The sequence below is a fragment of the Schistocerca piceifrons genome, chromosome 3 (assembly GCF_021461385.2).
Source record: "Schistocerca piceifrons isolate TAMUIC-IGC-003096 chromosome 3, iqSchPice1.1, whole genome shotgun sequence".
Taxonomy (NCBI): Eukaryota; Metazoa; Arthropoda; class Insecta; order Orthoptera; family Acrididae; genus Schistocerca; species Schistocerca piceifrons.
Genome location: NC_060140.1, coordinates 115,951,024 through 115,974,142, shown reverse-complemented (window position 1 = coordinate 115,974,142; position 23,119 = coordinate 115,951,024). Strand labels below are relative to the sequence as shown.

At 37.6% G+C, this 23,119-nt stretch overlaps 1 protein-coding gene across 1 annotated transcript in view; it reads left to right on the top strand.

Moving 5' to 3' along the window:
• The window catches only part of LOC124788440 (E3 ubiquitin-protein ligase RNF144A-like), a 137,784-nt gene extending 133,780 nt beyond the window's left edge, over positions 1–4,004 (top strand). Inside the window, exon 4 of the mRNA XM_047255712.1 lies at positions 3,392–4,004. Within this exon, the coding sequence (XP_047111668.1) occupies positions 3,392–3,640 (249 nt within the window). The 3' untranslated portion in view covers positions 3,641–4,004. The remainder of the gene's footprint in view (positions 1–3,391) is intronic.
• The last annotated feature ends 19,115 nt before the right edge of the window (positions 4,005–23,119 follow it).

The window sequence follows — 23,119 nt, the reverse complement described above, 5'->3', positions numbered from 1 at the left end:
ACAAAAGCTGTTTAGTTTCCCCAGAGTTGATATTTCCTTGTATTATTCATAATAATGCAAAAATCTCTGCCTAATGACACATTTGTGTGTATCATCAATTGAATATTCATTGTGAGTGTCCACTTCCCTTTTTTCTTGGAGTAGATGCTTGAATTCCAGTCCTTTTGGAACTGCCCCCTCACACCCCTCCCCACACCTGTTTCTCCCCTCTTTCTATAATTAATTTGCACACCAGCACCTTTTTGTTTCTACGTTCAATTTCCTTTGCAATATTGTTATAGATGTTGTTGCTGGTGCAAGATTTAATTCCTGTTTATGCACAAGGAGTAGTGAAGAAATGATGTATTTAAATATAATAGCTTATTTACTGAAATGCAATAAAAAGCATTTCACTGCTGTTTTTGCACCTCACAAACTAAAATTTAGTTGGTAACATTTGTGCAATGATATTTTTAGAAGCTAATATGTGCTTATGATAATTATTAACCTTCGTATGACTATGTCTCCTCTTTAGAAAGTAGTTTCATATTATTTGAATATTATGTTTGTTACACCACACTAAGGTAGGTATTCCTAATAATAAGCAAGGTATTCCTGAAAAATATGCACATTTAATTACTAATCAGTATGCAGTGACTGTTAATGTTGCACTGATTAGGATTTAGCTGAATGCTACTTACTATCCAAATTATTCAGATAGTTAAAGGAGACAACAATTTTATTGTGATGGGAGGCCGGAATTCAATAGTAAGAAAAGGAAGAGAAGGAAAAATAGTAGGCGAATGTGGACTGGGGGGAAGGAATGAAAGAGGAAGCCACCTGGTACAATTTTGCACAGACTATAATTTAATCATCGCTAACATTTGGTCTAAAAACCACACAAAAGGATTTTATATGTGGAAGAAACTTGGAGACACTGGAAGGTTTCTGATTAATTATATAATGTTAGATTTTAGATTGTAAGATTTTAGATTGCAAGATATTTTTAGTGGCAGATGTGGACTATGACCGCAATTTATTGGGTATGAACTGCAGGTTAAAATTGAAGAAACTGCAAAAAAAGGCAGGAATTTAAGGAAATAGGACCTGGATAAACTGAAAGAACCAGAGGTTGTAGATGGTTTCAGAGGGAGCATTAGGGAATGATTGACAAGAACAGGGGAGAGGAATACAGTAGGAGAAGAACGGGTAGCTTTGAGAGATGAAATAGTGGAGGCAGCAGAGGATCAAGTAGGTAAGCGAGGTGAGGGCTAGTAGAAATCCTTGGGTAACACAAGAGATATTGAATTTAATCAAGGATAGGAGAAAATATAAAATTGCAATAAATGAAGCAAGCGAAAGGGAATACAAACGTCTAAAAAATGAGATCGACAGGAAGTGCAAAATGGCTAAGCAAGGAATGGCTGAGGACAAATGTAAGGATGTAGAAGCATAAGACAGCCACCTGTATTAGTGTCAAGAGCTCAGATGGAAAACCAGTCCTAAGCAAAGCAAAGAAAGGAAGGAAAGTAGAAAGGTGGAAGGAGTACATAGAGGGTCTGTACAAGGGAGATGTACTTGCAGGTAATGTTATGGAAATGGAGGAGAACATAGAGGAAGATGAGAAGGGAAATATGATACTGCATGAAGAATTTGATAAAGCACTTAAAGACTGAAGTTGAAGCACTGCCCCAAGAGTAGACAACATACTGTTAGAGCTACTGGTAGCCTTGGGAGATCCAGCCATGACAAAACTATTCCATCTGGTGAATAAGTAGTAGAAGCCGACCTTGGGGAAGATCATTTTGGATTATCCTACAACTTCTCATACAAGATAAGTTAAGGAAAGGCAAATCTACATTTATAGCATTTGTAGGCTTGGAGAAAGCTTTTGACAATGTTGACTGGAATACTCTCTTTCAAATTCTGAAGGTGGCAGGGGTAAAATACAGGGAGCGAAAGGCTATTTACAATTTGTACAGAAACCAGATGGCAGTTATAAGAGTTGAGGGGCATGAAAGGGAAGCAGTGGTTGGGAAGGGTGTGAGACAGGGTTGTAGCCTCTTCCCAATGTTATTCAATCTGTATATTGAGCAAGCAGTAAAGGAAGCAAAAGAAAAATTTGGAGTAGGAATTAAAGTTCAGAGAGAAGAAATGAAAACGAGGTTTGCCAATGACATTGTAATTCTGTCAGAGACAGAAAACAACTTGGAAGAACAGTTGAAGGGAACGGACAGTGACTTGAAAGAAAAATATAAGATAAACATCAACAAAAGCAAAACAAAGATTATGGAATGTAGGGGATGCTAAGGGAATTAAATTAGGAAACAAGATACTTAAAGTAGTAGGTGAGTTTTGCTATTTGGGCAACAAAATAACTGGTGTCGGCCGAAATAGAGAGGATGTAAAATGTAGACTGGCAATGGCAATAAAAGCAATTCTGAAGAAGAGAAATTTCTTAAGATTGAATATAGATTTAAGTGTTAAAAGTCTTTTCTGAAGGTATCTGTATGGAGCATTGCTATGTATGGAAGTGAAACATGGACAATGAACAGTTTAGACAAAAATGAAATAGAAGCTTTCGAAATGTGATGCTACTGAAGAACATTGAAGATTAGAAGGGTTGATCATGTAACTAATGTGGAGATACTGAACAGAATTGATGCGAGAAGAAATTTGTGCACAACTTGACCAAAAGAAGGGACAGTTGATAGGACATATTTTGAGACGTCAAGGGATCACCAATTTAGTACTGAAGGGAAGTGTACGGGGTTGAAGTCGTGGAGGGAGGCAGAGAGATGAGTACAATGATTCAGGAGGATGTAGGTTTCTACAGTATGCAGATTCAGGAGGACTCACACAGGATAGAATAGCATGGAAGCTGGATCAAACCAATCTATGTACTGAAAACAGCAACAATGTATTAGCAAACAGTTATGGAAGAAAGTGACTTCTTAACATGAACTAGCTGATCTGCATATGCCAAACTATAACACTGTTTTTATTTTATTTTATTAAGTTAGCTTATACAATTCTATGTTTGTGTATCAAATGACGAGTGAGTATAGTGAACAGCCCATCCCTTTCCATTGACATCATTTCTTTCTCTATTACTGCATCAAATTTACTTCCCTAGGATTCTGCAAAAGTATCTTTAATGTATCAAAAATTTATAGTTAATTGATCAAATTGTATTTTATATATTTGCGATAAAAGTTCAGGAATCTGCAAAGAAAACTTTGAGAAAGTTGGAAATTATGCAACAAACAGTTTTTTCTCATAAGCAAGAATGTAATGAAACAGTTTAAAGAATTTTACACATATTTCACAGATCCAAAATCAGGATTCTTTTTTAAACTATGTTTTGTTGTTACATTTATAAGAAATTGCAAATTTCTCCTTTTTCTTTCAGGATGACTTCCTTCTACGGCACTACGATAAAGGACCTTGCAAGAACAAACTAGGCCATTCACGGGCCTCTGTCATCTGGCACCGGACCCAGGTGATTGGAATATTTGCTGGCTTTGGAATCCTGTTGCTTGTGGCTTCACCATTGCTGCTGCTGGCTGCACCGTGCATTGTATGCTGCAAATGTCGCATCTGCAGTGGTGGCAGTAAGCTTGACAGTGAAGATGAGTTGCCTGATGAATCTGCATCTTGAGCAACTAGCATATTGACTCTTTTAAAGAAGTACTGATTCTGTAGTGTTGTGACAGGATAAAATGCCAGTGAGTGTATCCATAAGCACTTAGTGAAGGACTGACTGTTTTTCAACTGAAATGTGCATTAGGGATAACTCCCTGCTGTCGTGAGGACTGAATTAGTGCCAGCTTTTGTGGGTGACTGAACTAATGCATACTATTTTGTAAATGGAAAAAATCACTATAATGTTCATCTTTTTCTTGGAGTTATTTGGTATTTGTAAGGATATCCATCTGTGTTGATGGTTACTGAAGTTAATAAAGAGTTACTTTCACTTTTTTGCTTCATTAATGAAGTATGGGTGATTGTTACATTCAATTATATTTCACTGTTTATTTTCAGGATTTTTATAGCATATCATCAAGAGGGTTATAGAAGTTGTCACTTTGAGATGTGCCTATGAAAATAAAGAAAGACAGAACAGACTGATACCCATTTTTCAGTTCTCATTTATGACTATCATCCTTGAGGAAGAGATTGCAAGTGACAAGTTGTATGGTTTATGTGATACGTTCCTCTTAACTGTTTGTTTCCTCCAAAATCACTTTATACACATCTGCTCACTACAACCATTAACACACAATTACATGACAGGGACACAGGCAATTAATAGAGGCTCTAGCGTAAAGAGTAGGATTAATGCAGTGAATACTAATTTGCAATGCCTTGCAGTTCTTCTATCCAAGACATTCTTTTTATGCAGTGAACCAACAAGTGTATTAACTTGCTGAAAAAAGTTAATTCAAAATAATTTTCTTTGCTATGCAAATCAAAGAAGAAATCATACAATGGCTGGCGCATTTGATGGTACAGTTTTTATTTTCCCTTGTAAGTCATTACATTTCAGTTTCTGTAAACAAGTTACATTTTAGTGTACTTTACATCATTGTCATATAATTTGTCGTCCTCATCAGATTATATGAAGGGGGGGGGGGCTTATCCCATAGGCAGAGACCTAGCTATGCTCCATTGCCTTTTGAACTGAGGACTTAAATACCATAAAAAATTGATATGGTTTCTACGGCGTAGGCTAAAGTGAAAAGTACAAAGTAGGCCACAATGTAAATGAAGTATTCGGCATTGTTGCCCGAGACAATTTTTCTGTATGTCAAACATTCATTTGTTATATTATCTTCGTATAATCATTTTTCATTTATTGGAAAATTATAATAAAATTTAAAGAGTGGTGGTTTCTTAACCAGCTCTCTTTGGAAGTAGCTGTCTTGCATGCCAGTTTCAAATAATAAAAATTGGTACTTAACATTTGTACTTAATTATCCTCGGACCTTTCACAGTTCCTTACTTTTTATGCAGATTAAAAACTGAAATAGTTGTTCCGTTTGAATCCTTCATGAAATAACAACACACTGGTATCCATATTTACCAAACATATGATTTGGGATTATATATTATACAAAGGTATATCAGAGCAACAATGTGTGCATATTAACAACTAGTGCCTCATTTAGCACATTTATTATTTTTTGTGTCACCTTCATTAACAGTTTAAAAATAAGAACTTAAGTACTGGAATGGCTTTGCAGAACTGTAATACTAAGCCACAGTTTTGAGGGAGCTGTATAATGATTTTAATAATATATCCAAAAACAGGTAAAATATTGTAGTGATTAGGCTGTATGAACAACCAAGAAATTATTGTATTAATAATACTGAAAAGATCTTTTTTCACACCTGTTTTCTTTCATGCATTGTAATTTATTGTAAGAAAGTTTGTGCTGTGAGAAGTTTTGATTCTGTACATGAGTTATATGTTCATTTATTTGAAAATATGGTGGTGTTATGAGACTGATAAAGAAATATTTGTGAGAATATGTAATTTGTTTTAGTTATTGTATCATTCTGTTACATTAAAAAATAAGTTTATCCATTAGTTTACAATATTCATTCTTGAAATATCTAATTATTCAAATGCTTGGACTTGGGTGTGAACTGAAACATTACAGAAGCAGTAGGGAATTAGTACCTTGCTGTGCAGAGATGTTTTATCAAGCTGATACACAGCTAGAGGTGAGATGAATTTGAAAAAGCACTAATCTGTTCTCTAACAGTGAATGGGTTGCATTATAGATTTTTCTGTCTGGCACTTACACCTTGTCAGAACCTCTGCACACTTAATTTGAATCCATAAAAAAAAATCTTATTTCAGGGATGTTGGCTGTGTTATAATCTAAAATAGTTGTGGTTTGTAGCATACCTGTGAGATGCTGACATTACAGAGGAACTTGTGCATTAAACTAACAATTAGATACTTTAGATTTAAACATAAAAATGAAAAACCCTTGTATACTACCTTTGTAATGCTAAAGTATCATGTGATGTAATTGACAATTCAGCCTAATAATCATAAGCAGCACTTTAAAAAATTACTAATTGCCCCATAATTAATAAGATATCCAAAAGACATTGTAATACTATTATTTGTCTCTATTTTCATTATCCCTCACGCCACTGAATTGCTGCCCTGTGCAGCCAGGTTATGCTTACCACGAAATTTCTTTATTGTCATGATGAGTGTAATTTTCATTGTGTTATTATACAGGTTGTAACAGATTTGTTTGTGTGGATGTTCTCCAAACAGTTTTAACCATATCTACACGGTTTGCACAAGAAAATTACAAATTCTGCACTTTAACATTTAGTAATGTTCTGACTTTTTTGTCCTAAATAATCATAAAATTAACCTACTTCTTTAAATAGCTGCAACAGTGTTTCAATATATACATTCTTTCTGCTGTGCAGATGGATGACTTAAAAAGCCTTTTCACTTGGAAAAGGCAGTGTACTGACTTTAAAAAATATGCCATTAAATATTTTTAGCTAAGCATTGAAAATATTGCATGAACTGATTTAACCTTTATCATTAGAACTCTGCAGTAAGACTGGCACCAACTTTTCATTTTTCCTCCGGTTGACTTTATTATTTCAGAATTTTCTATTCTATCATGCTTTTGGAAAGTTAATAGTTTCATCCTTTTCTGTGCGGGACTACTAATGAAAGAAGGGGTTAATGAGACATGTTATGTCTCTTTCATGTCATAGAGGTTGGTAGTTCAGTGGAAATCTGAACTATCAGCTGTCCACCATCAGTTTAGAAATCTAATAATTTACACTTTTCGGAAAATAAGATTTTGACACAGAAATGTAATTCCTCCAGGTGCCCTGGAATCAAAATAGTGTTACTATGCCTTCATGGTCAGTGCTGTCACGATGTTACTTGATCACTAGCAGTAATGGGACACAAATCTTTTCCTCACAGTAATTCTCCTCAAATCCCTTTCCTCCTTTATTCCCAATTTCTCTCTGTACCACTCAACACACAGATGTGGTGAGTACCAATCTTACCTTTCTCATATTGTTGAAAATATAATTTATTGGGGAAAAAAATGTACTCACCAAGCAGCAGCAGGAGAACACGCATATAAAAGGTATTACTTATGCAAGATTTCAGAGCCAGTGGCTCCTTTCTCTGGCATAATGGATGAAGGAGAAGGAAGAAGGGTGAAGGTAAAGGGCTGATAAGGTTTAGGAAAAGGGGTAGAGTTTGAAAAGTCACCCAGAACTCTGGATAAGGGGAGACATATCGGACAAGATGAGGAAGAAAGACACCAGTCCTTTTCCTTCATCCCTCTTCCTTTCCCTTCCAGAAGAAGAAGAGACTGGCTCCAAAAGCTTGCATATGTAATACCTTTTATATCTGTGCTCTCCTGCTGTTGCTTGGTTGAGTAGATTTTGTATGTCTCCAATACATAATATTTTAAAAAATTGATTCGTTTCATATTGTTGTTATTCCAGACTGCATTCAGCAAAGTGTTCAATTCCAGACAGAGTAGTATGGTGTTCTATTGGGTACAGTACATGATAACCTCCGGTTTGCATAACTGGTAATTTGGATGGTGCACTTTACATTTCTGACATTTTATGGCCAATGGTTGTGCCCTAACTTTGAGGCCCCCATGGCGTTACCTCTCAACATGACAGTGCAAGAGTGGATGTTGCTGTTGCAGTCCTGACCTGCCATGACAGTGTGTGTTCAGGTTTTGCGCTGGCCAGCATATTTTCCATACCTGTCACCCAATGAATATGTCTGGTCATGTAAAGTTGAGACACACTGCCACTCATTGGAAACTTTGACTGATGAACTCTGGCACTGAGTTGAAGCAGCATGGAATGATATTGCATTTTCAAACATCCATACTCGCTTCGAGTGGATGCCCAGCCAGGCTATAGCCATTGAGGCTGCACTTTTTACACTGTGTACCTCACCGCCTCCATATCTAATCATGTGTTCTTCCAACTACACTATATATGCACAGCAAGTAAAATTTGTTTTTCTATCTGTCCTAGTGTTGCAGTTTTAGTAGTCTGAAGTGTGCAGAGGATCCTCGCGAAAATTGTGTTGGAGTTGTAGAAGATGGAACAAATTGAGAAACTAAATTTAGAAATTTTGTAGGATCAAGAGTGCAAGAACAAGTGTGTGTTATAGGCAGTAAAACAGCACAGGAGAAAGTGATTTGCAACAAGCAGCTATGAGTAAGAATGTTTAAATTCACGCTGAGGAAAGACATGTTGGTAAAATAGGTTAAAATTTAGAAAGCAGTCACACTGTTAAGAACTGCAGAAGCAGGCAGGTAGATGGATGCAAAGTCAGTTAAACTCAACCCTTTAACTGGTATGCCTGTATATACAGGAAGTTACACGATTCATGTTACACACTTCTAGAACCTGTAGAGGGGACTTAGTGTTAATAGATCAAGTTTTACATAGGAACCCATGCCCAGAAATGTCATCCGACGACACTACAGAGTGTCAAAGTTATAGGCACCAGTACCTGTAAATGTATGTATATATTGGGTGATTTTGTTATGATGATACACTTATCCTTCTCCATCATGATATAAAGTTTGTAACGTCATCGTGGAGTCACCCTGTATATACATATATTTACAGGTGCTGGTACCTATAACATTGACACTCCGTAGTATCATTGGATGACGTTTCTCAACATGGGTTCTCATGTAAAACTTGATCTACTAAGTCCCCTCTACAACCCCTAGGAGAGTGTAACATGAATTGTGAAACAACCTGTGTATGGCTGTGTGTCAGGTGCTATAATCACTTTTCAATTTCTTAGGCTACGTTCATTTAAAATTGATTATTGCATTGTCCTGATAAGTTGTTCTGTGTTAGGTCTATTTATACAAATCTAAGCTTAAAAATTGCATTGTTCTACTATGCCATTCATTGTTGTTCACATGCTTCAAGATACAGAATGGCACCTTTCTTCTTCCTACTTGGCTTTTGCAGAAGAGAAATTTCAACGTTAAACCAGTTATTTAGCATCTAGGAAAGTGAAGATGAAGATCAGAGTTTCAGTGACATACTTACAAGTGATGATAAAACTTTTCATTCTGATAATGCAAGTTTATGTGACAACTCACAGGCTGGCAATGGTGCCTGCCACTTGCCATCTTTCAGAACAAACAGAAGAAATATACCATTGGTAAACAGTGTATTTTACATGGAAGTTCGTAAGCTTAGTGAAACAAGTTCTGTTTTCAAAGACACATTGTGTTGTGTGAACATAGAATGTAAAATATTAGATTATTTTGAGTGTTTGCTCACTCCAGGACCTACATCTGAGACAAGTAGATATTTTCAATATTGTTTGATTACTCCTACAGATTATCATCCCAGACTATGAAAATGGAAAGCACAAATTACAAAGAAATTTGTTTTTAGCAGTAATCATGCTAATTTGTAGGGATGAAGCACAGCCTGAACAACTCTTGGTCTGCTTATAAATTACAGCAAAGTCTAGTTTTTATCAAAACAAAGTCAAGAGACGGGTATTTGTTGTAACTTAGGTTGCTTCATTTCTAAGATAATGATCAACAAGAACCAAATAATAAGATGTACATGGTGTTGAACGACATTAGAAAAGTTTTTAGCAAACATTTTTCTCCATATGAAAATCTTTGTGTAGGGTAGTTGGAGTGCTTTACAAATGTTGTTTGTCCTTTGAACAGTATATAAAGACCAAGAGAAACAGATTTTGTGTAAATTTTTTTGTTATTGCAGATGTCAAAACAGACTAGAGTTTTATAATTTATACAGGTGGATCAACAAGGCTGGATGTATTTGGTAAAACATCTGGATTTGTGGCTCTGTTGTCTTACAACACATATGGCCTTGACAGAGGTCATAATCTACACACTTTTTGGACAAAAGGAAAACTAATCGCTGTGAAACACAAGTCACAAAGTAAAAGTTGTGGTCGTGAGAAGGCTCGAACATGTTGACTACCATTCATCCTGACACAGTGCTACCAACTGCAAAAAATAAACAGAGTGCCTGGAGAACCAGTCATAAACCATTGTGTGTTCAAGACATAATAAAAAAAAGAGAACCATAGACAAAATACGCTTCTAAATTCAGCTGAATGTTTGCACATAACAATGAAGTGGTTAAAAAAAGTATTTTTCCATTTCTTGGCCTTTGCTGTTTTGAATTTTCATGCTGTATATAAATTAAAAAGGGGTCAAAGCTCTTGTTAGCAGAATTCTGATTAGAACTGATAAGACAACTCATTAATAAGTACGGTGTTGAAAAAAAAAAGAAAAGAGTAGTGTTTCTTCTGTTGTATTGTCTATGAGACTGACAGCTCAACAACTTCGATCCATACCTGAAGGAAAACAAAACCCTTAAAGATATTGCTACACATGTTCTTATACTCAGTTGGTTCTAAAAAGAAGAAAGGACACAAAGTATCAAGTGTTTGGAGTACAATGATTTGTGTATTATTGTTTTAAAAAGTATCATATGCTGAAGAAATAAGTAATTGTTTTTGTAAAACTGTAAAAATAAGTATTTGTGAGTTACATTTAGATGCCCATGAATTTTAATTTCTTATTTTTGACCTTAATGATGCTACAGTGAAAGGATTAATTAATGTTAGTAGTGCCTCAGTGGTAAAATAGTCTGACTGAAGGCCTGGCCACACAGAACATGATCTGCCCGCACGGTCTGCCACCTTGAGCTGCAGGGGATAGGCCGCATCGTTGAAATGCTTGTTATTGCACCATGTCGATCACACAGGGGGTGGTCTTGCTGTTGCAGCAGCCAGCCAGCATGATGAGCACAAGTCTGTCTCAAATACAGATTTGCCACTGCAGTCGGCACCAGTGAGAGCCTGCCGCTGTGTTTTTTGCCATTTTCTCACGGCAATGACTGAACTAGCAGCAGTGGCAGACAGATCTGTTGTATCGGTGAGCATGCAGTGCATTCAGTGGAAATCGTGCAAACAGAAAAACTTATCGAACAGGTGATGGAGATTATAAGAACATTTTGAAGAAGGCTGAAGCATGGAGGGATATAGCTGCAAAACTGGTTCAAAATGGTAACTATTTTTGCAAAAATTTTAATTTTCGCACATACAATATGGTACATAAAATGAAGTACAGTGCAGTGTTAAGTACCGGAAAGCATTTAGTGTATATTACATCTTAAAGCATCTGAAGATGTTACAGCAAGTATGTAAGCAACCATGTGATCAAAACGGAAAGCAACACGTAGAAAATGGAGCTTCATATAAGACAATTATGTGTTGTTGCATTCAAACGAAAATTAATAGTCTAGCAACACATGGTATTTCTGATGTCAAAATGAATTATTTCCATTCTTGTTCCTAACACTAACAACAGAAGATGTTATTCCACACACAATTTAAAGTAATACATCCTATCTTATGAGAAATTGTATGTTTAACATTTGCAATCAGTGAAGAGTTTACCTGCTCGTTAAAATTGAACAAAGTGCCAGGGCCCGATGAAATTCCTATCAAATTTCATATTGTGGCTAATTAGCCTCTCTGTTAACTATAATCTGCTATAGATCCCTCTAACAGAAAACCGTGTGCAGTAATTGGGAGGAAGCATAAGTCACACCGATCTACAAGAAGGCTAGCAGAAGTGATCCACTATTGTTCAGTATCCTTCATGTAGATTTGTTGTTTCTTCGAACACATTCTGAGCTCAAACATAGAGGTATCTCAAACAGAATGATCTCATCATGTGAAATCTGACTCCCACTCTTCTCACATAACATACTGAAAGGTAATAATAAAGGAAGTCAGGTAGATGCAGTATTTCTCGATTTCCAAAAAGCGCTCGAGACAGTATCACTCCTATGCCTGTTATCAAAAGTGCGATGATAAGGGGTATCAAGTGAAATTTGTAACTGGATTGAGGAATTTTTGTTAATGAAGATGCAGCAAGCTATCTTGGGGAGTTATCAAGAGATGTTGGCGTAAATTCGGTTGTGCCCCAGGAAGTGTGTTCAGACCTTTGCTGTCCTTGTTGTGTATTTATGACCTTATGAACAACATTAATAGTAGCCTCAGATTTCTGCAGATCATGCAGTTATCTATTGTGAAGTAATGTCTGAAAGAAGGTGCATAAATATTCGTTGAGGTATTGCTAAAATTACAGTGTGGTGGACACATTGGTAACTTGCTTTCAATGTTCAGAAATGTAAAATTGTGCCCTTCATAAAACAGAGTATCTTATGACTGCAATATCAACTGGTCACATTAGGAATCAGCCAAGCTGTAGAAATACATGCTTGTAATACTTTGTAGTGGAATGATCACATACTCGGAAGCCCAATCATGGGGAGGGCAGGGCAGATATAAGACATTGTTCATTTGTAGAATACTGGGGAACTGCAATCAGTCTACAGAGGCGATTGCTTACAAATCACTCATTTGACTCACCCTAGAATATCGCTCAAGTGTGTGGGACGCATACCATACAGGACTAACGGGGGTTAATGAAAGTATACAGAGAAGGGCAGCACGAATGGTCACAAGTTTTGTTTTGACCTGTGAGAGAGTGTCACTGAGATGTTGAGAAAAAACTGAACTGGTGGATAGTTGAAGATACATGTAAACTAGACTGAGAAAGCCTACTTACAAAGTTTCCAACACTGGCTTCAAATGATGGCTCAAGGAACATACTACAATCCTGTATGTACCATTCCCATGAGAAAGAGACACTGAAACAAGTCATTTTTCTGCGCTCCATATGTGAATAGAATGGGAAAAAGCCCTTACAGCTGTTACAACAGGACACACTCACTGCCACACACTTCACCGGTGTTTGCAGGGTATAGATGTAGATTTATGTCTGGATACACAAAAAAGAAAATAGATCTTGTAAACAATTTCACAGAGGTGGCGCTTGGTTCTCTTTCCTTTAAAAGTATTCATTTACTCAAATGTTATACTGTAGTAGTGTACGCAACTATCCATTACTGAAAATATAACAGATACCAGAAACAATGTTTCTGGGACTATGACAGGCTTGATAAGTGTTGACGAAGTTCAGATAATTTGTCATGTTGTGCAAAATGTGCCATATTTTAATGCAAACTTGCTTACAGTTTTGAAAAATGGTAGAATATTCTACCTGAAGCGAGAATGCAACTGTTCTTCTTTTGTTCGTATTTTCCAGGTATACGGAAAAACACCATTTACAACTGAATAAATGATAAACTGCTGTAGTTTTCAAAGCACGGGTGATTATAATTAATGTTAAACTTTCAAACCACTGTAGACATAACACCTTTGGTCAGAATGATGTCAAATTACATTGGAGTACTATTGGAGAAGGGGATAATGTATGGCAGAAGAAAAATAAATAATTACAAAATGCAGCAATAGATGGTGGGTGCTGTAAGCATTATAATTTAACAGTGGTTGACTACAAATGACAAATGAATCATACAACAATGCCTAAAGTGTATGTTTGACATTAAACAAATTGTACTTCTCAAGTGTGCATGGGTGTACAGGTTTGATACTGTTAGTTACTAGTTTTTAATTGTCCTGAGGCCAAAAACTGCATAAAAAGTATCAATCATAATCAAATCGTATTATTAATTTCCATGTGACCGGTGCAAAACATGTTCAATATGCTGTCCACCTTTTTCTGCAACAAGTTGAAATAAAAAAAACAGCATGTTCCACAACTTAACGAAATGTTTCCGGGGTCACATTCAGAGTGTGTTGCACAATGCATGCCTTCAATGCAGTTAAGTTTGCAATCAGAAACACTGAACACATCATCTTTCAGATAGCCCCACAGTCAGAAGTCACACAGATTAAGATCAGGTGATGGGGACGGCCAGGCTGTAGGGAAATGGCAGCTGATAATCCTAGCATTTCCGAAAAGGCACTTCAGCAGCTGCTTAACTAGATTTGCAATGTGCAGAGATGCGCCATCTTCCATAAAAATGATCCCATCTGCACATCCATGCTGTTGGAGAGCTGGAATGATGTGATCACGCAAAAGACACACATAACACTTACCAGTGATGGTACAGGTAACAGGACCTGAAGCACCTGCCTCTTCGAAAAAATATGGCCCTATGATAAGTGATGCCATAAACTCGCACCATACAGTGACCTTTTCGTGATGAAGTGGTGCTGGTTGATTTGTGTGCGCATTTTCCACGGCCCATATTCAACAATTCTGTGTGTTGACAAATCCTGTCAGATGAAAGTGGGATTCATGTGTCCACAAAATCTTCCATGGCCAATCATTGTCCACTTCCTTGCAAGCAAGAAATTCTAAAGCAGATGTCTCTCTTGCTGGCAAGTCAACAGGAAGCAACTCGTGCACTTGGGTAATTTTGAATGGATAGCAAAGAAGGATGTTACATAAGATTTTACATACCGCACTCATGGGTATGTCCAATGTTCGGGCAATTCTCCATGCACTACACGTATGCACACCACCACGTGTCTCCTCCTGCATTGCTGTGGCCACTGCTTCCACTGACATTGAATCAGTCCGTTTCCTCCCTCTCCAGCTTGCACACCAAAACAACCCATCTTTCCGATTTTCCAAATCATTTTCTCCAGACCCACGGCAGTCATTGGACCAATGCCTTCTTTCAAACCCTTCAGGGCCTGGAATTTATACAGAGTAACGTGTGCACAGTCATCATTATTGTAATACAGCTTTACAAAGAGAGTGCAATACTGCATTAATTAAGGCAGTCATGGCGAATGTTGCAGAAGCGAAAGGAGGAAAAGCCATGTACCCGGCGTGTTTATACCAACTTCAATGGGTGGTGCACATGACAGGTGTTTTCATTTACGTATTCTGACATGTACAGCACCCTCTCTTGATCAATTTTCACACTATTTTTTTTTCTTCTGCCATTTGTTCTCCCCTCTCCCTCCCTTTCTCCGATAGTATTCTGTTGCAATTTGATGTCATTCTGATGACCAGTGGTGTTATATCTACAGCACTTTGAAAGTTTAACTTAAATTATAATCACCCCGTATTTTGATTGGATACAAATATCTGTTTGATGAATTCTTCCTGAAAGCTTTGATCAGATGTAGTAAATAGTTAAACTATGAAATATTTATCCTGAGGAACTCACAGAACTTTGTCTTTCTGTAATAAATGACAACTAATAAGTGTTGTAAATGAAATTTTTGTCAAACATTGTATTATTAAAGATAGGACGTGTTTCAGCTTTTACATTTCATAACTGTTGCAGTAAAATGTCTTCTTCTTCATCTTTTTGTTCCAGTAGTAAGTACAATAATAATTCACGATCACTAATTTGAAAAAGGTGGGTGTACATTCAAAAAATGTTCATGACTGAGCTGCAGGCTGTGGTACTTGGCCTGGGATGCTCAGGCAGTGTGCTTGGCACCAAAGTTTCCAAATAAAGTGCTTTAACTTCTATTTTCTCCATACTATACTTAGATATGGCTTTTGTTCCAACAACAAAAACAATTTCGATATATTAGCTATATTTAGTTAACAGCAACATATCATCTAAAACAAACAAAACATAAAGTAGCCAGTGACCACATTTTTCACTGCAAACCTTTCAAAATTTATGCTGCATGGTACTTGCAAAGTGCGTATCACAGTAACTATAATTAACATTCTCAAAATAGGTACTTCATCATCAATGTATAACGTGAAACTATAAGATATGCAAAAATCAACTTCTTCTGCCTGTTGGTTTCTTCACAATAGAATGAGAAGTATTTCATAGTGATGTAAATGCACAAAATGAAAAGAAGAGGTTTTTAATTTTTTAAAAGAAGAAGAGACACTCTACTGAAAAACTGCTACAGGAGTTGCTGTAGTTTTGCTTCATTTACATACAGCATTTTTTACAGCAAGAAATTCAGAAAACTCATTTTTTTCATGTACACTGTCAGCCACTCTGAGGGAACCTTCCTGTGTGGTATTGCTGCCTGGTGAAAGACGCTGCCAACCAGTGCGGCATGAACTGCGCCACCATATCACTTTCTTTCTGGCCACGCCTTAGAGGCTGAAGCTCTAGAGGTCTGGTTAGGCCATTCAGTTCCAACCAGGTGCTTTGTCATCCATGGCCAATGGTGTTGTTTGGATGTAGTATAGAGGAGCATGCGGTCAGCAAACTGCTTTCTCGGCCATTGTCAACTTCCCAGACCTTAGAACCACCACTTCTCACTCGAAAAACTCCTTTATTAGCCTAACAAGTCTGAGCGCATCCCACTCTAATCCTCTGACCAAGGAAAAATTCCTACAGAGACTGACTATGGATCCAAAAGTCTTGGGTTCAATCCCTGATGAGTCTTAGGATTTTTATCTGTTACTTACCTCTTCTTTCACCTCTGACAGTGTTTGTTAATGTGAAAAATGCTGAGTTGCACTGCAATTTGAAGTCCACAAGAAACTGTAGAGCTCCCTATAACTGTCTGGGATATCACTTCAGAAGTCTGAAGAAGGCAACGGCTAACCATTTCCAATATGAATACATACAAAAACAATGTGGTGTTCACATCAACGCAAGGGTTGGACACTGCAGTGCAAGACAGACCGCTCGCAGCAAATGCCTTTAGTCTGGAGATGACCACTGTGCGGTTTAAAACAGTAACATTGTGAAATGCTTATGTGATTGTGTTGAAAAAAAAATGAAAATAAAAGAACCTAAAGGTTGATGAAATATCTTCATACTTGCAGAATAATTAAAAATCTAAAGTAATTGGAAAATTGTCATGTCTACAAATGAAATAGCTTTTATAATCATATCAAATAGCTAGGGATATTGCAGAAATATTAAAGTTCCATTTTCAAATTATCCTTTAACTCCATTAAAACAATTTGCTTTGCATGCTTTCACTTTTAATGCTCTTGACATTTTTAGGTATCTGAAAGCATAAAATACAAAGGGGGACTGATTCAGGAATTTTTGTGTTTCATTTGTTGTGTGTCTCCTGGAAGAAATTTTGGTAAATAAAATCAGAATGCAAAATACCTTTTTCCTCCATCATTTACATATTTGGAGAACTGTTGGTAAGCAACATTTGCTTCGAATTTTAGGCAGCCAAATAATAGAGATTTCTGGTGATGCAACCACTACTTTGAAACAGTTTATAAGTTGTACTGAGTATTCATGTTTGTTAGTTAATTATCTGGTTTGAATGTTAATTTGCAAAGGGATTTCAAGAGCAATAAGATGTGACATGAAACACTGCAACAGTGTGTGGGCACTGAAAACACTCATGGTTGGTCCAGATATAATTATCTTGCCTAATAGGCAATCATTACCAGAGGGTATTTCCCGTAGCCATGCTTTGGGGAGAGTTGCAGTAGTTTCAGAATGTTTCTGCAGGAGCACCTTACATGGCTAAGTATCAGAGGGAGGTAGCAAAAAAAAGTTGGTTTCTGAGGCAAAAGCTCATTACTCTATATCCGTACTGTTGATTATATGACAAGCTGAAATTTGAAAAAAAAAGTAAAAATAAAATTAAGGAAGTTACTTTGGCTATAAGAAATCCAATATGGATCTCTTGCAAAGTGAAGTGGACAGTGCAATTAGAGTTTAAATGCAGTTCAATGAAGACACTGTTTGCAATGAGTTTGGAAAGGGCGACTTGGAGGTGATAATTGAGAATTAGTCAAGGAGTGCACAACCGGCATTGTTAGCTGCAACAGGCAGATGATGTGCTTTGTTACTGCTGCTTATTTTAGCGATTTTCACCGAGGTAAACACATGTGAAGTTTTCTTCTTCAGCATGCCAGTGTGAAGTGTGCACAGAGTCAGCTAAGTGAAAAATCCATGCAATATGCACGTTTATTTACACATAAAAGCTGACTTTGGAATTTACATTTGAGTGAGACCATGTTTACAAAATCTGTGTGTCAATTTGAAGCTCTTGATTCACTTATTTTACTGATAATGTCATGTCTGCATTATCTTTCACTAATTGTATCAATACCCATTTTTCTTGTGACATTTAACAGTCCCGAGTGTCGCAGTAAACTGGCAATGTTATCGTCAATTATAGGTTTAAACTTAATTGTGATCTTTTAAAATTTTTGAGAACATTAGATCTATCCTCATTCGAAACAATCGTCCTCTAATTTCATTGTACAGTTATGTGAGAAGTAGGTTGTTGTTGCTGTGGTCTTCAGGTCAAAGACTGGTTTGATGCAGCTCCCATGCTACTCTATCCTTTGTAAGCCTCTTCATATCCGAGTAACTACAGCAACCTACTCTCTGAATCTGCTTACTGCACTCATCTCTTGGTCTTCCTCTATGATTTTTACTCCCCCACACTTCCCTCCAGTACTAAATTGGTGATCTCTTGATGCCCCAGAATGTGTCAACCGATCTCTTCTTTTAGTCAGGTTGTATTACAAATTTCTCTTCTCCCCAGTTCTATTTAGTACCTCCTCTTCAGCATTTGTCTATAGCACCACGCTTCAAAAGCTTCTATTCTCTTCTAGTCTAAACTGTTTATCGTCCAAGTTTCACCTGACACTTAAATCTATACACAATGTTAACAAATTTTTCTTCTTCAGAAACGCTTTTCTTGGCATTGCCAGTCTGCATTTGATATCCTCCCTACTTTGACCGTCATCAGTTATTTTGCTTTCGAAATAGCAAACTCATTTACTACTTTCAGTGTCTCATTTCCTAATCTAATCCCCTCAGCATCACCTGATTTAATTGGAGTGCATTCCATTATCCTTGTTTTGCTTTTCTTGACATTCAACTTATATCTGACTTTCAAGATATTGTCCATTCCGTTCAACTGCTCTTTCAAATCCTTTGCTGTGTCTGACAGATTACAACGTCATCGGCAAACTTCAAAGTTTTTATTTCTTCTCTCTGGGCTGTAATTTCTACTCTAAGTTTTTCTTTTGTTTCCTTTACTGTTTATTCAATATATAGACTAAATAACTTGGGAGATAGGCTACAACCCTGTCTCACTCCCTTCTCAACCACAACTTCCCTTTCATGCCCCTTGACTCTTATAACTGCCATCTGGCTTCTGTACAAATTTGAAATAGCCTTTAGCTCCCTGTGTTTTACCCATGCCACCTTTAGAATTTGAAAGAGAGTATTCCAGGCAACACTGTCAAAAGCTTTCTCTAAGTCTACAAATGCTATTAATGTAGATTTGCTCGATATTCATAGAGGTGGTTCTCTTTTCTCCAAAGATCTCCTTAATTTTCTTGTAGGCAGTATCTATCTTATCCCAAGTGATATATGCTTCTAACATCTTTACATTTGTCCTCTAGCATTCCTGCTTAGCCATTTTGCACTTCCTGCCGATCTCATTTTTTAGATGTTTGTATTTCCTTTCAGCTGCTTCATTTATTGCATTTTTATATTTTCTCCTTTCCTCGATTAAATTCAGTATCTGTCGTGTTACCCAAGGATTTCTACTAGCTCTCATCTTTTTACCTATTTGATGCTTTCCTTGATTAAATTCAATATCTCTTGTGCTACCCAAGGATTTCTACCAGCTCTCACCTTTTTACCTACTCGATCCTCTGCTGCCTTCAGTATTTCATCTCTCAAAGGTACCCATTCTTCTTCTATTGTATTCCTTTCCCCTGTTGTTGTCAATCATTACCTAATGCTTCCCCTGAGACCCTCCACAACACCTGGTTCTTTCAGTTTATCCAGGTCGCATCTCCTTAAATTCCTGCCTTTTTGCAGTTTGTTCAGTTTTTATCTGCAGTTCATAACCAATAAATTGTGGCCAGAGTCCACATCTGCACCTGGAAATGTCTTACAATTTAAAATCTGTTTCCTGAATCTTTGTCTAATCAATCTGAAAGCTTCCGGTGTCTCCAGATCTCTGCCACGTATACAACCTACTCTCATGAGTCTTAAACCAAGTGTTAGCTAAGAACTCTGTGCAAAATTCTGCCAGGTGGCTTCCTCTTTCATTCCTTCCTGCCAGTCCATATTCCCCTACTCCCAAAAAACCCTCTACTGCTACTATATTCTCCTACTACTTTTGCTTCTCTTTTTTTTCCTACTGTCGAATTCCAATCCACCATGACTATTAAATTTTCGGCTCCCTTAACCACCTGAATAATTTATTTGTCATCATACATTTCCTCAATCTCCTCCTCATCTGCGGAGCTAGTTGGCATATAAACTGGCACTACTGTGGTGGGTGTGGAATTCCTGTTTATCTTGGCTACAATAATGCATTCACTATGCTGTTCATAGTAGCTTATCCTCGTTCCTATTTTTTTTACTCGTTATTAGACCTATTCCTGCGTTGCCCCTATTTGATTTTGTAAATACAAACCTGTATTCACTTGACCAGAAGTCCTGTTTCTCCTGCCACCAAACTTTACTAATTCCCACTTTATCTAACTTTAACCTACCCATTTCCTTTTTAAATTTTCTAACCTACCTACCTGATTAAGACATCTGACATTCCACACTCTAATCCATAGAATGACAGTTTTGTTTCTCCTGATAATGATGTCCTCCTGAGTAGTCCCCACCCGGAGATCCGAATGGGGGACTATTTTACCTCCGGAATATTTTACCCAAGAGGACACCATCATCTAACCATACAGTAAATCTGCATGTCCTTGGGAAAAATTACACCTGTAGTTTCCCCTTGCTTTCAGCCATTCGCAGTACCATCACAGCAAGCCCATTTTGGTTGATGTTACACAACCAGATCAGTCAATCATCACACTGTTGCTCCTGAAACTATTGAAGAGGCTGCTACCCCTCTTCAGGAACCACATGTGTGTCTGGCCTCTCAAAAGATATCCCTCTATTGTGGTTGTACCTAGATACGTACGGCTATTTGCATCGCTGAGGCATGCAAGCCTCCCCACCAACTGTAAGGTTCATGGTTCATTGTGGGAGAGGGGGAGAAATAGGTTATTTTTGAGACTTTTCAGATGCTTACAAAACTACATTATTGTAAATTACCGGTAGGAGTGTTTTGGATACATAATTTATTTTGTAATAAACCAGCCATTTGTAGTTCACAGTCCTGCCAAGAATACATCAACCCTGAATTTCACTGTATATCAACGCAACATGCTTTTTTGAGAATTTTCAGAATCTACCATTGTCATTTGCATAATCCACAAGCTATGTGTAGTAAATCACAAATGGTGATTTAGTTACTGTAGCAGATATTCTAACAAACATTTTTTGTTAATCTAGTTTACCCTTAAAAGAGCATAGAATAGAATAGAAGTTTATTGATTCGTAACGTACACACATAAAAAAAAGTCACCCTGGTTCCTAGAACTCCTGAATGTTGACATTGGCTGTGGATATTGTATCATGGACACTGTCACATTGACTGTTCAGAGATGTCACTAAACCCACCCAAAGATGTAAAGAACCATGGATGAGCAGTGCCTATTAGACAAAGGGGGTCTGATAGCCAATCAGTTCCAGTCATTACACCAGGAAGGAGGTACACGAATCGTGTTGTCTGTAGTTCAACCATGCCTAAGCGGTCAATACTACGGTTCGATTGCGGCCACATTGTTACTTTGTGCCAGGAAGGGCTCTCAACAAGGGAAGTGTCCAGGAGTCTCGGAGCGAACCAAAGCGATGTTGTTCGGACATGGAGGAGATACATAGAGACAGGAACTGTCAATGCCATCCTCTTCTCGGGCCGCCCAAGGGCTACTACTGTGGTGGATGACCGCTACCTACGGATTATGGCTTGGAAGAGCCCTGACATGTTGAGTAATGCTTTTGGTGCAGCCACGGGACGTCGTGTCACGACTCAAACTGTGCGCAATAGGCTGCATGATGCGCAACTTCACTCCTGCTTTCCATGGCGAGGTCCATCTTTGTAACCACGACACCATGCAGTGTGGTACAGATGGGGCCAACAACATGCCAAATGGACCGCTCTGGATTGGCATCACATTCCCTTCAGCGATGAGTGTCGCATATGCCTTCAACCAGACAATCATCAGGGATGTGTTTGGGGGCAAACAGGTCAGGCTGAACGCCTTAGACACACTGTCCAGCGAGTGCAGCAAGGTGGAGGTTCCCTGCTGTTTTGGGGTGGCATTATGTGGAGACGCTGTACATTGCTGGTGGCCATGGAAGACACCGTAATGGCTCTATGATATGTGAATGCCATCCTCTAACTGATAGTGCAAACATATCAGCAGCATATTGGCAAGGCATTTGTCTTCATGGATGACAATTCGCACCCCATTGTGCACATCTTGTGAATGACTTCCTTCAGGATAACGACATGGCTCAACTAGATTGGCCAGCATGTTCTCCAGACATGAACTCTATTGAACAAGCCTGGGATAGATTGAAAAGGGCTGTTTATGGACAATGTGACCCACCAACCGCTCTGAGGGATCTACGCCGAATCACCATTTAGGAGTGGGATGATCTGGACCAACAGTGGCTTGATGAACTTGTGGATAGTATGCCACAACGAATACAGGCATGCATGATTGGAGGAGGATGTGCTACTGGGTATTAGAGGTACTGGTGTGTACAGCAATCTAAACCACCACCTCTAAAGGTCTCGCTGTATGGTGGTACAACATGCAATGTGTGGTTTTCATGAGCCATAAAAGTGCAGAAATGATTTTTATGTTAATTTCTGTTCCAATTTTCTGTACAGGTTCTGGAACTCTTGGAACCTAGGTGATGCAAAACTTTTTTTGATGTGTGTACAATTTCAAGTCATTGACTTATAATGTATGGGAGACTTGTCAAAACACAAAAACTGGTTTACAGTTTTTCTTGTAATATCATTAATATAATATACTGTACTCAATAATTAATTAATCAAGCAAATAATAATTTTTCTTAGAAAGTAATAAACTTTTAAAAATTAATGATCTGAACCACTTGCTCTCTCCTGCTCACATTTTCAGGTCATCACTCATGAATTTTTCAGCTGAATAGTAACATTTCTGCACTAGTTCACTTGTTTCTCATTTAAGGTTTTTTTTCAGTGTTTCTAAATTTGTGCTGAGCAGTTCACTTCGTTATGAATTTCCACACCCATATACTGTGGAGTTTGAGCATAAAAGCTTTAAATCATGAGTGAGCAGCATAAAATTATTTTGAT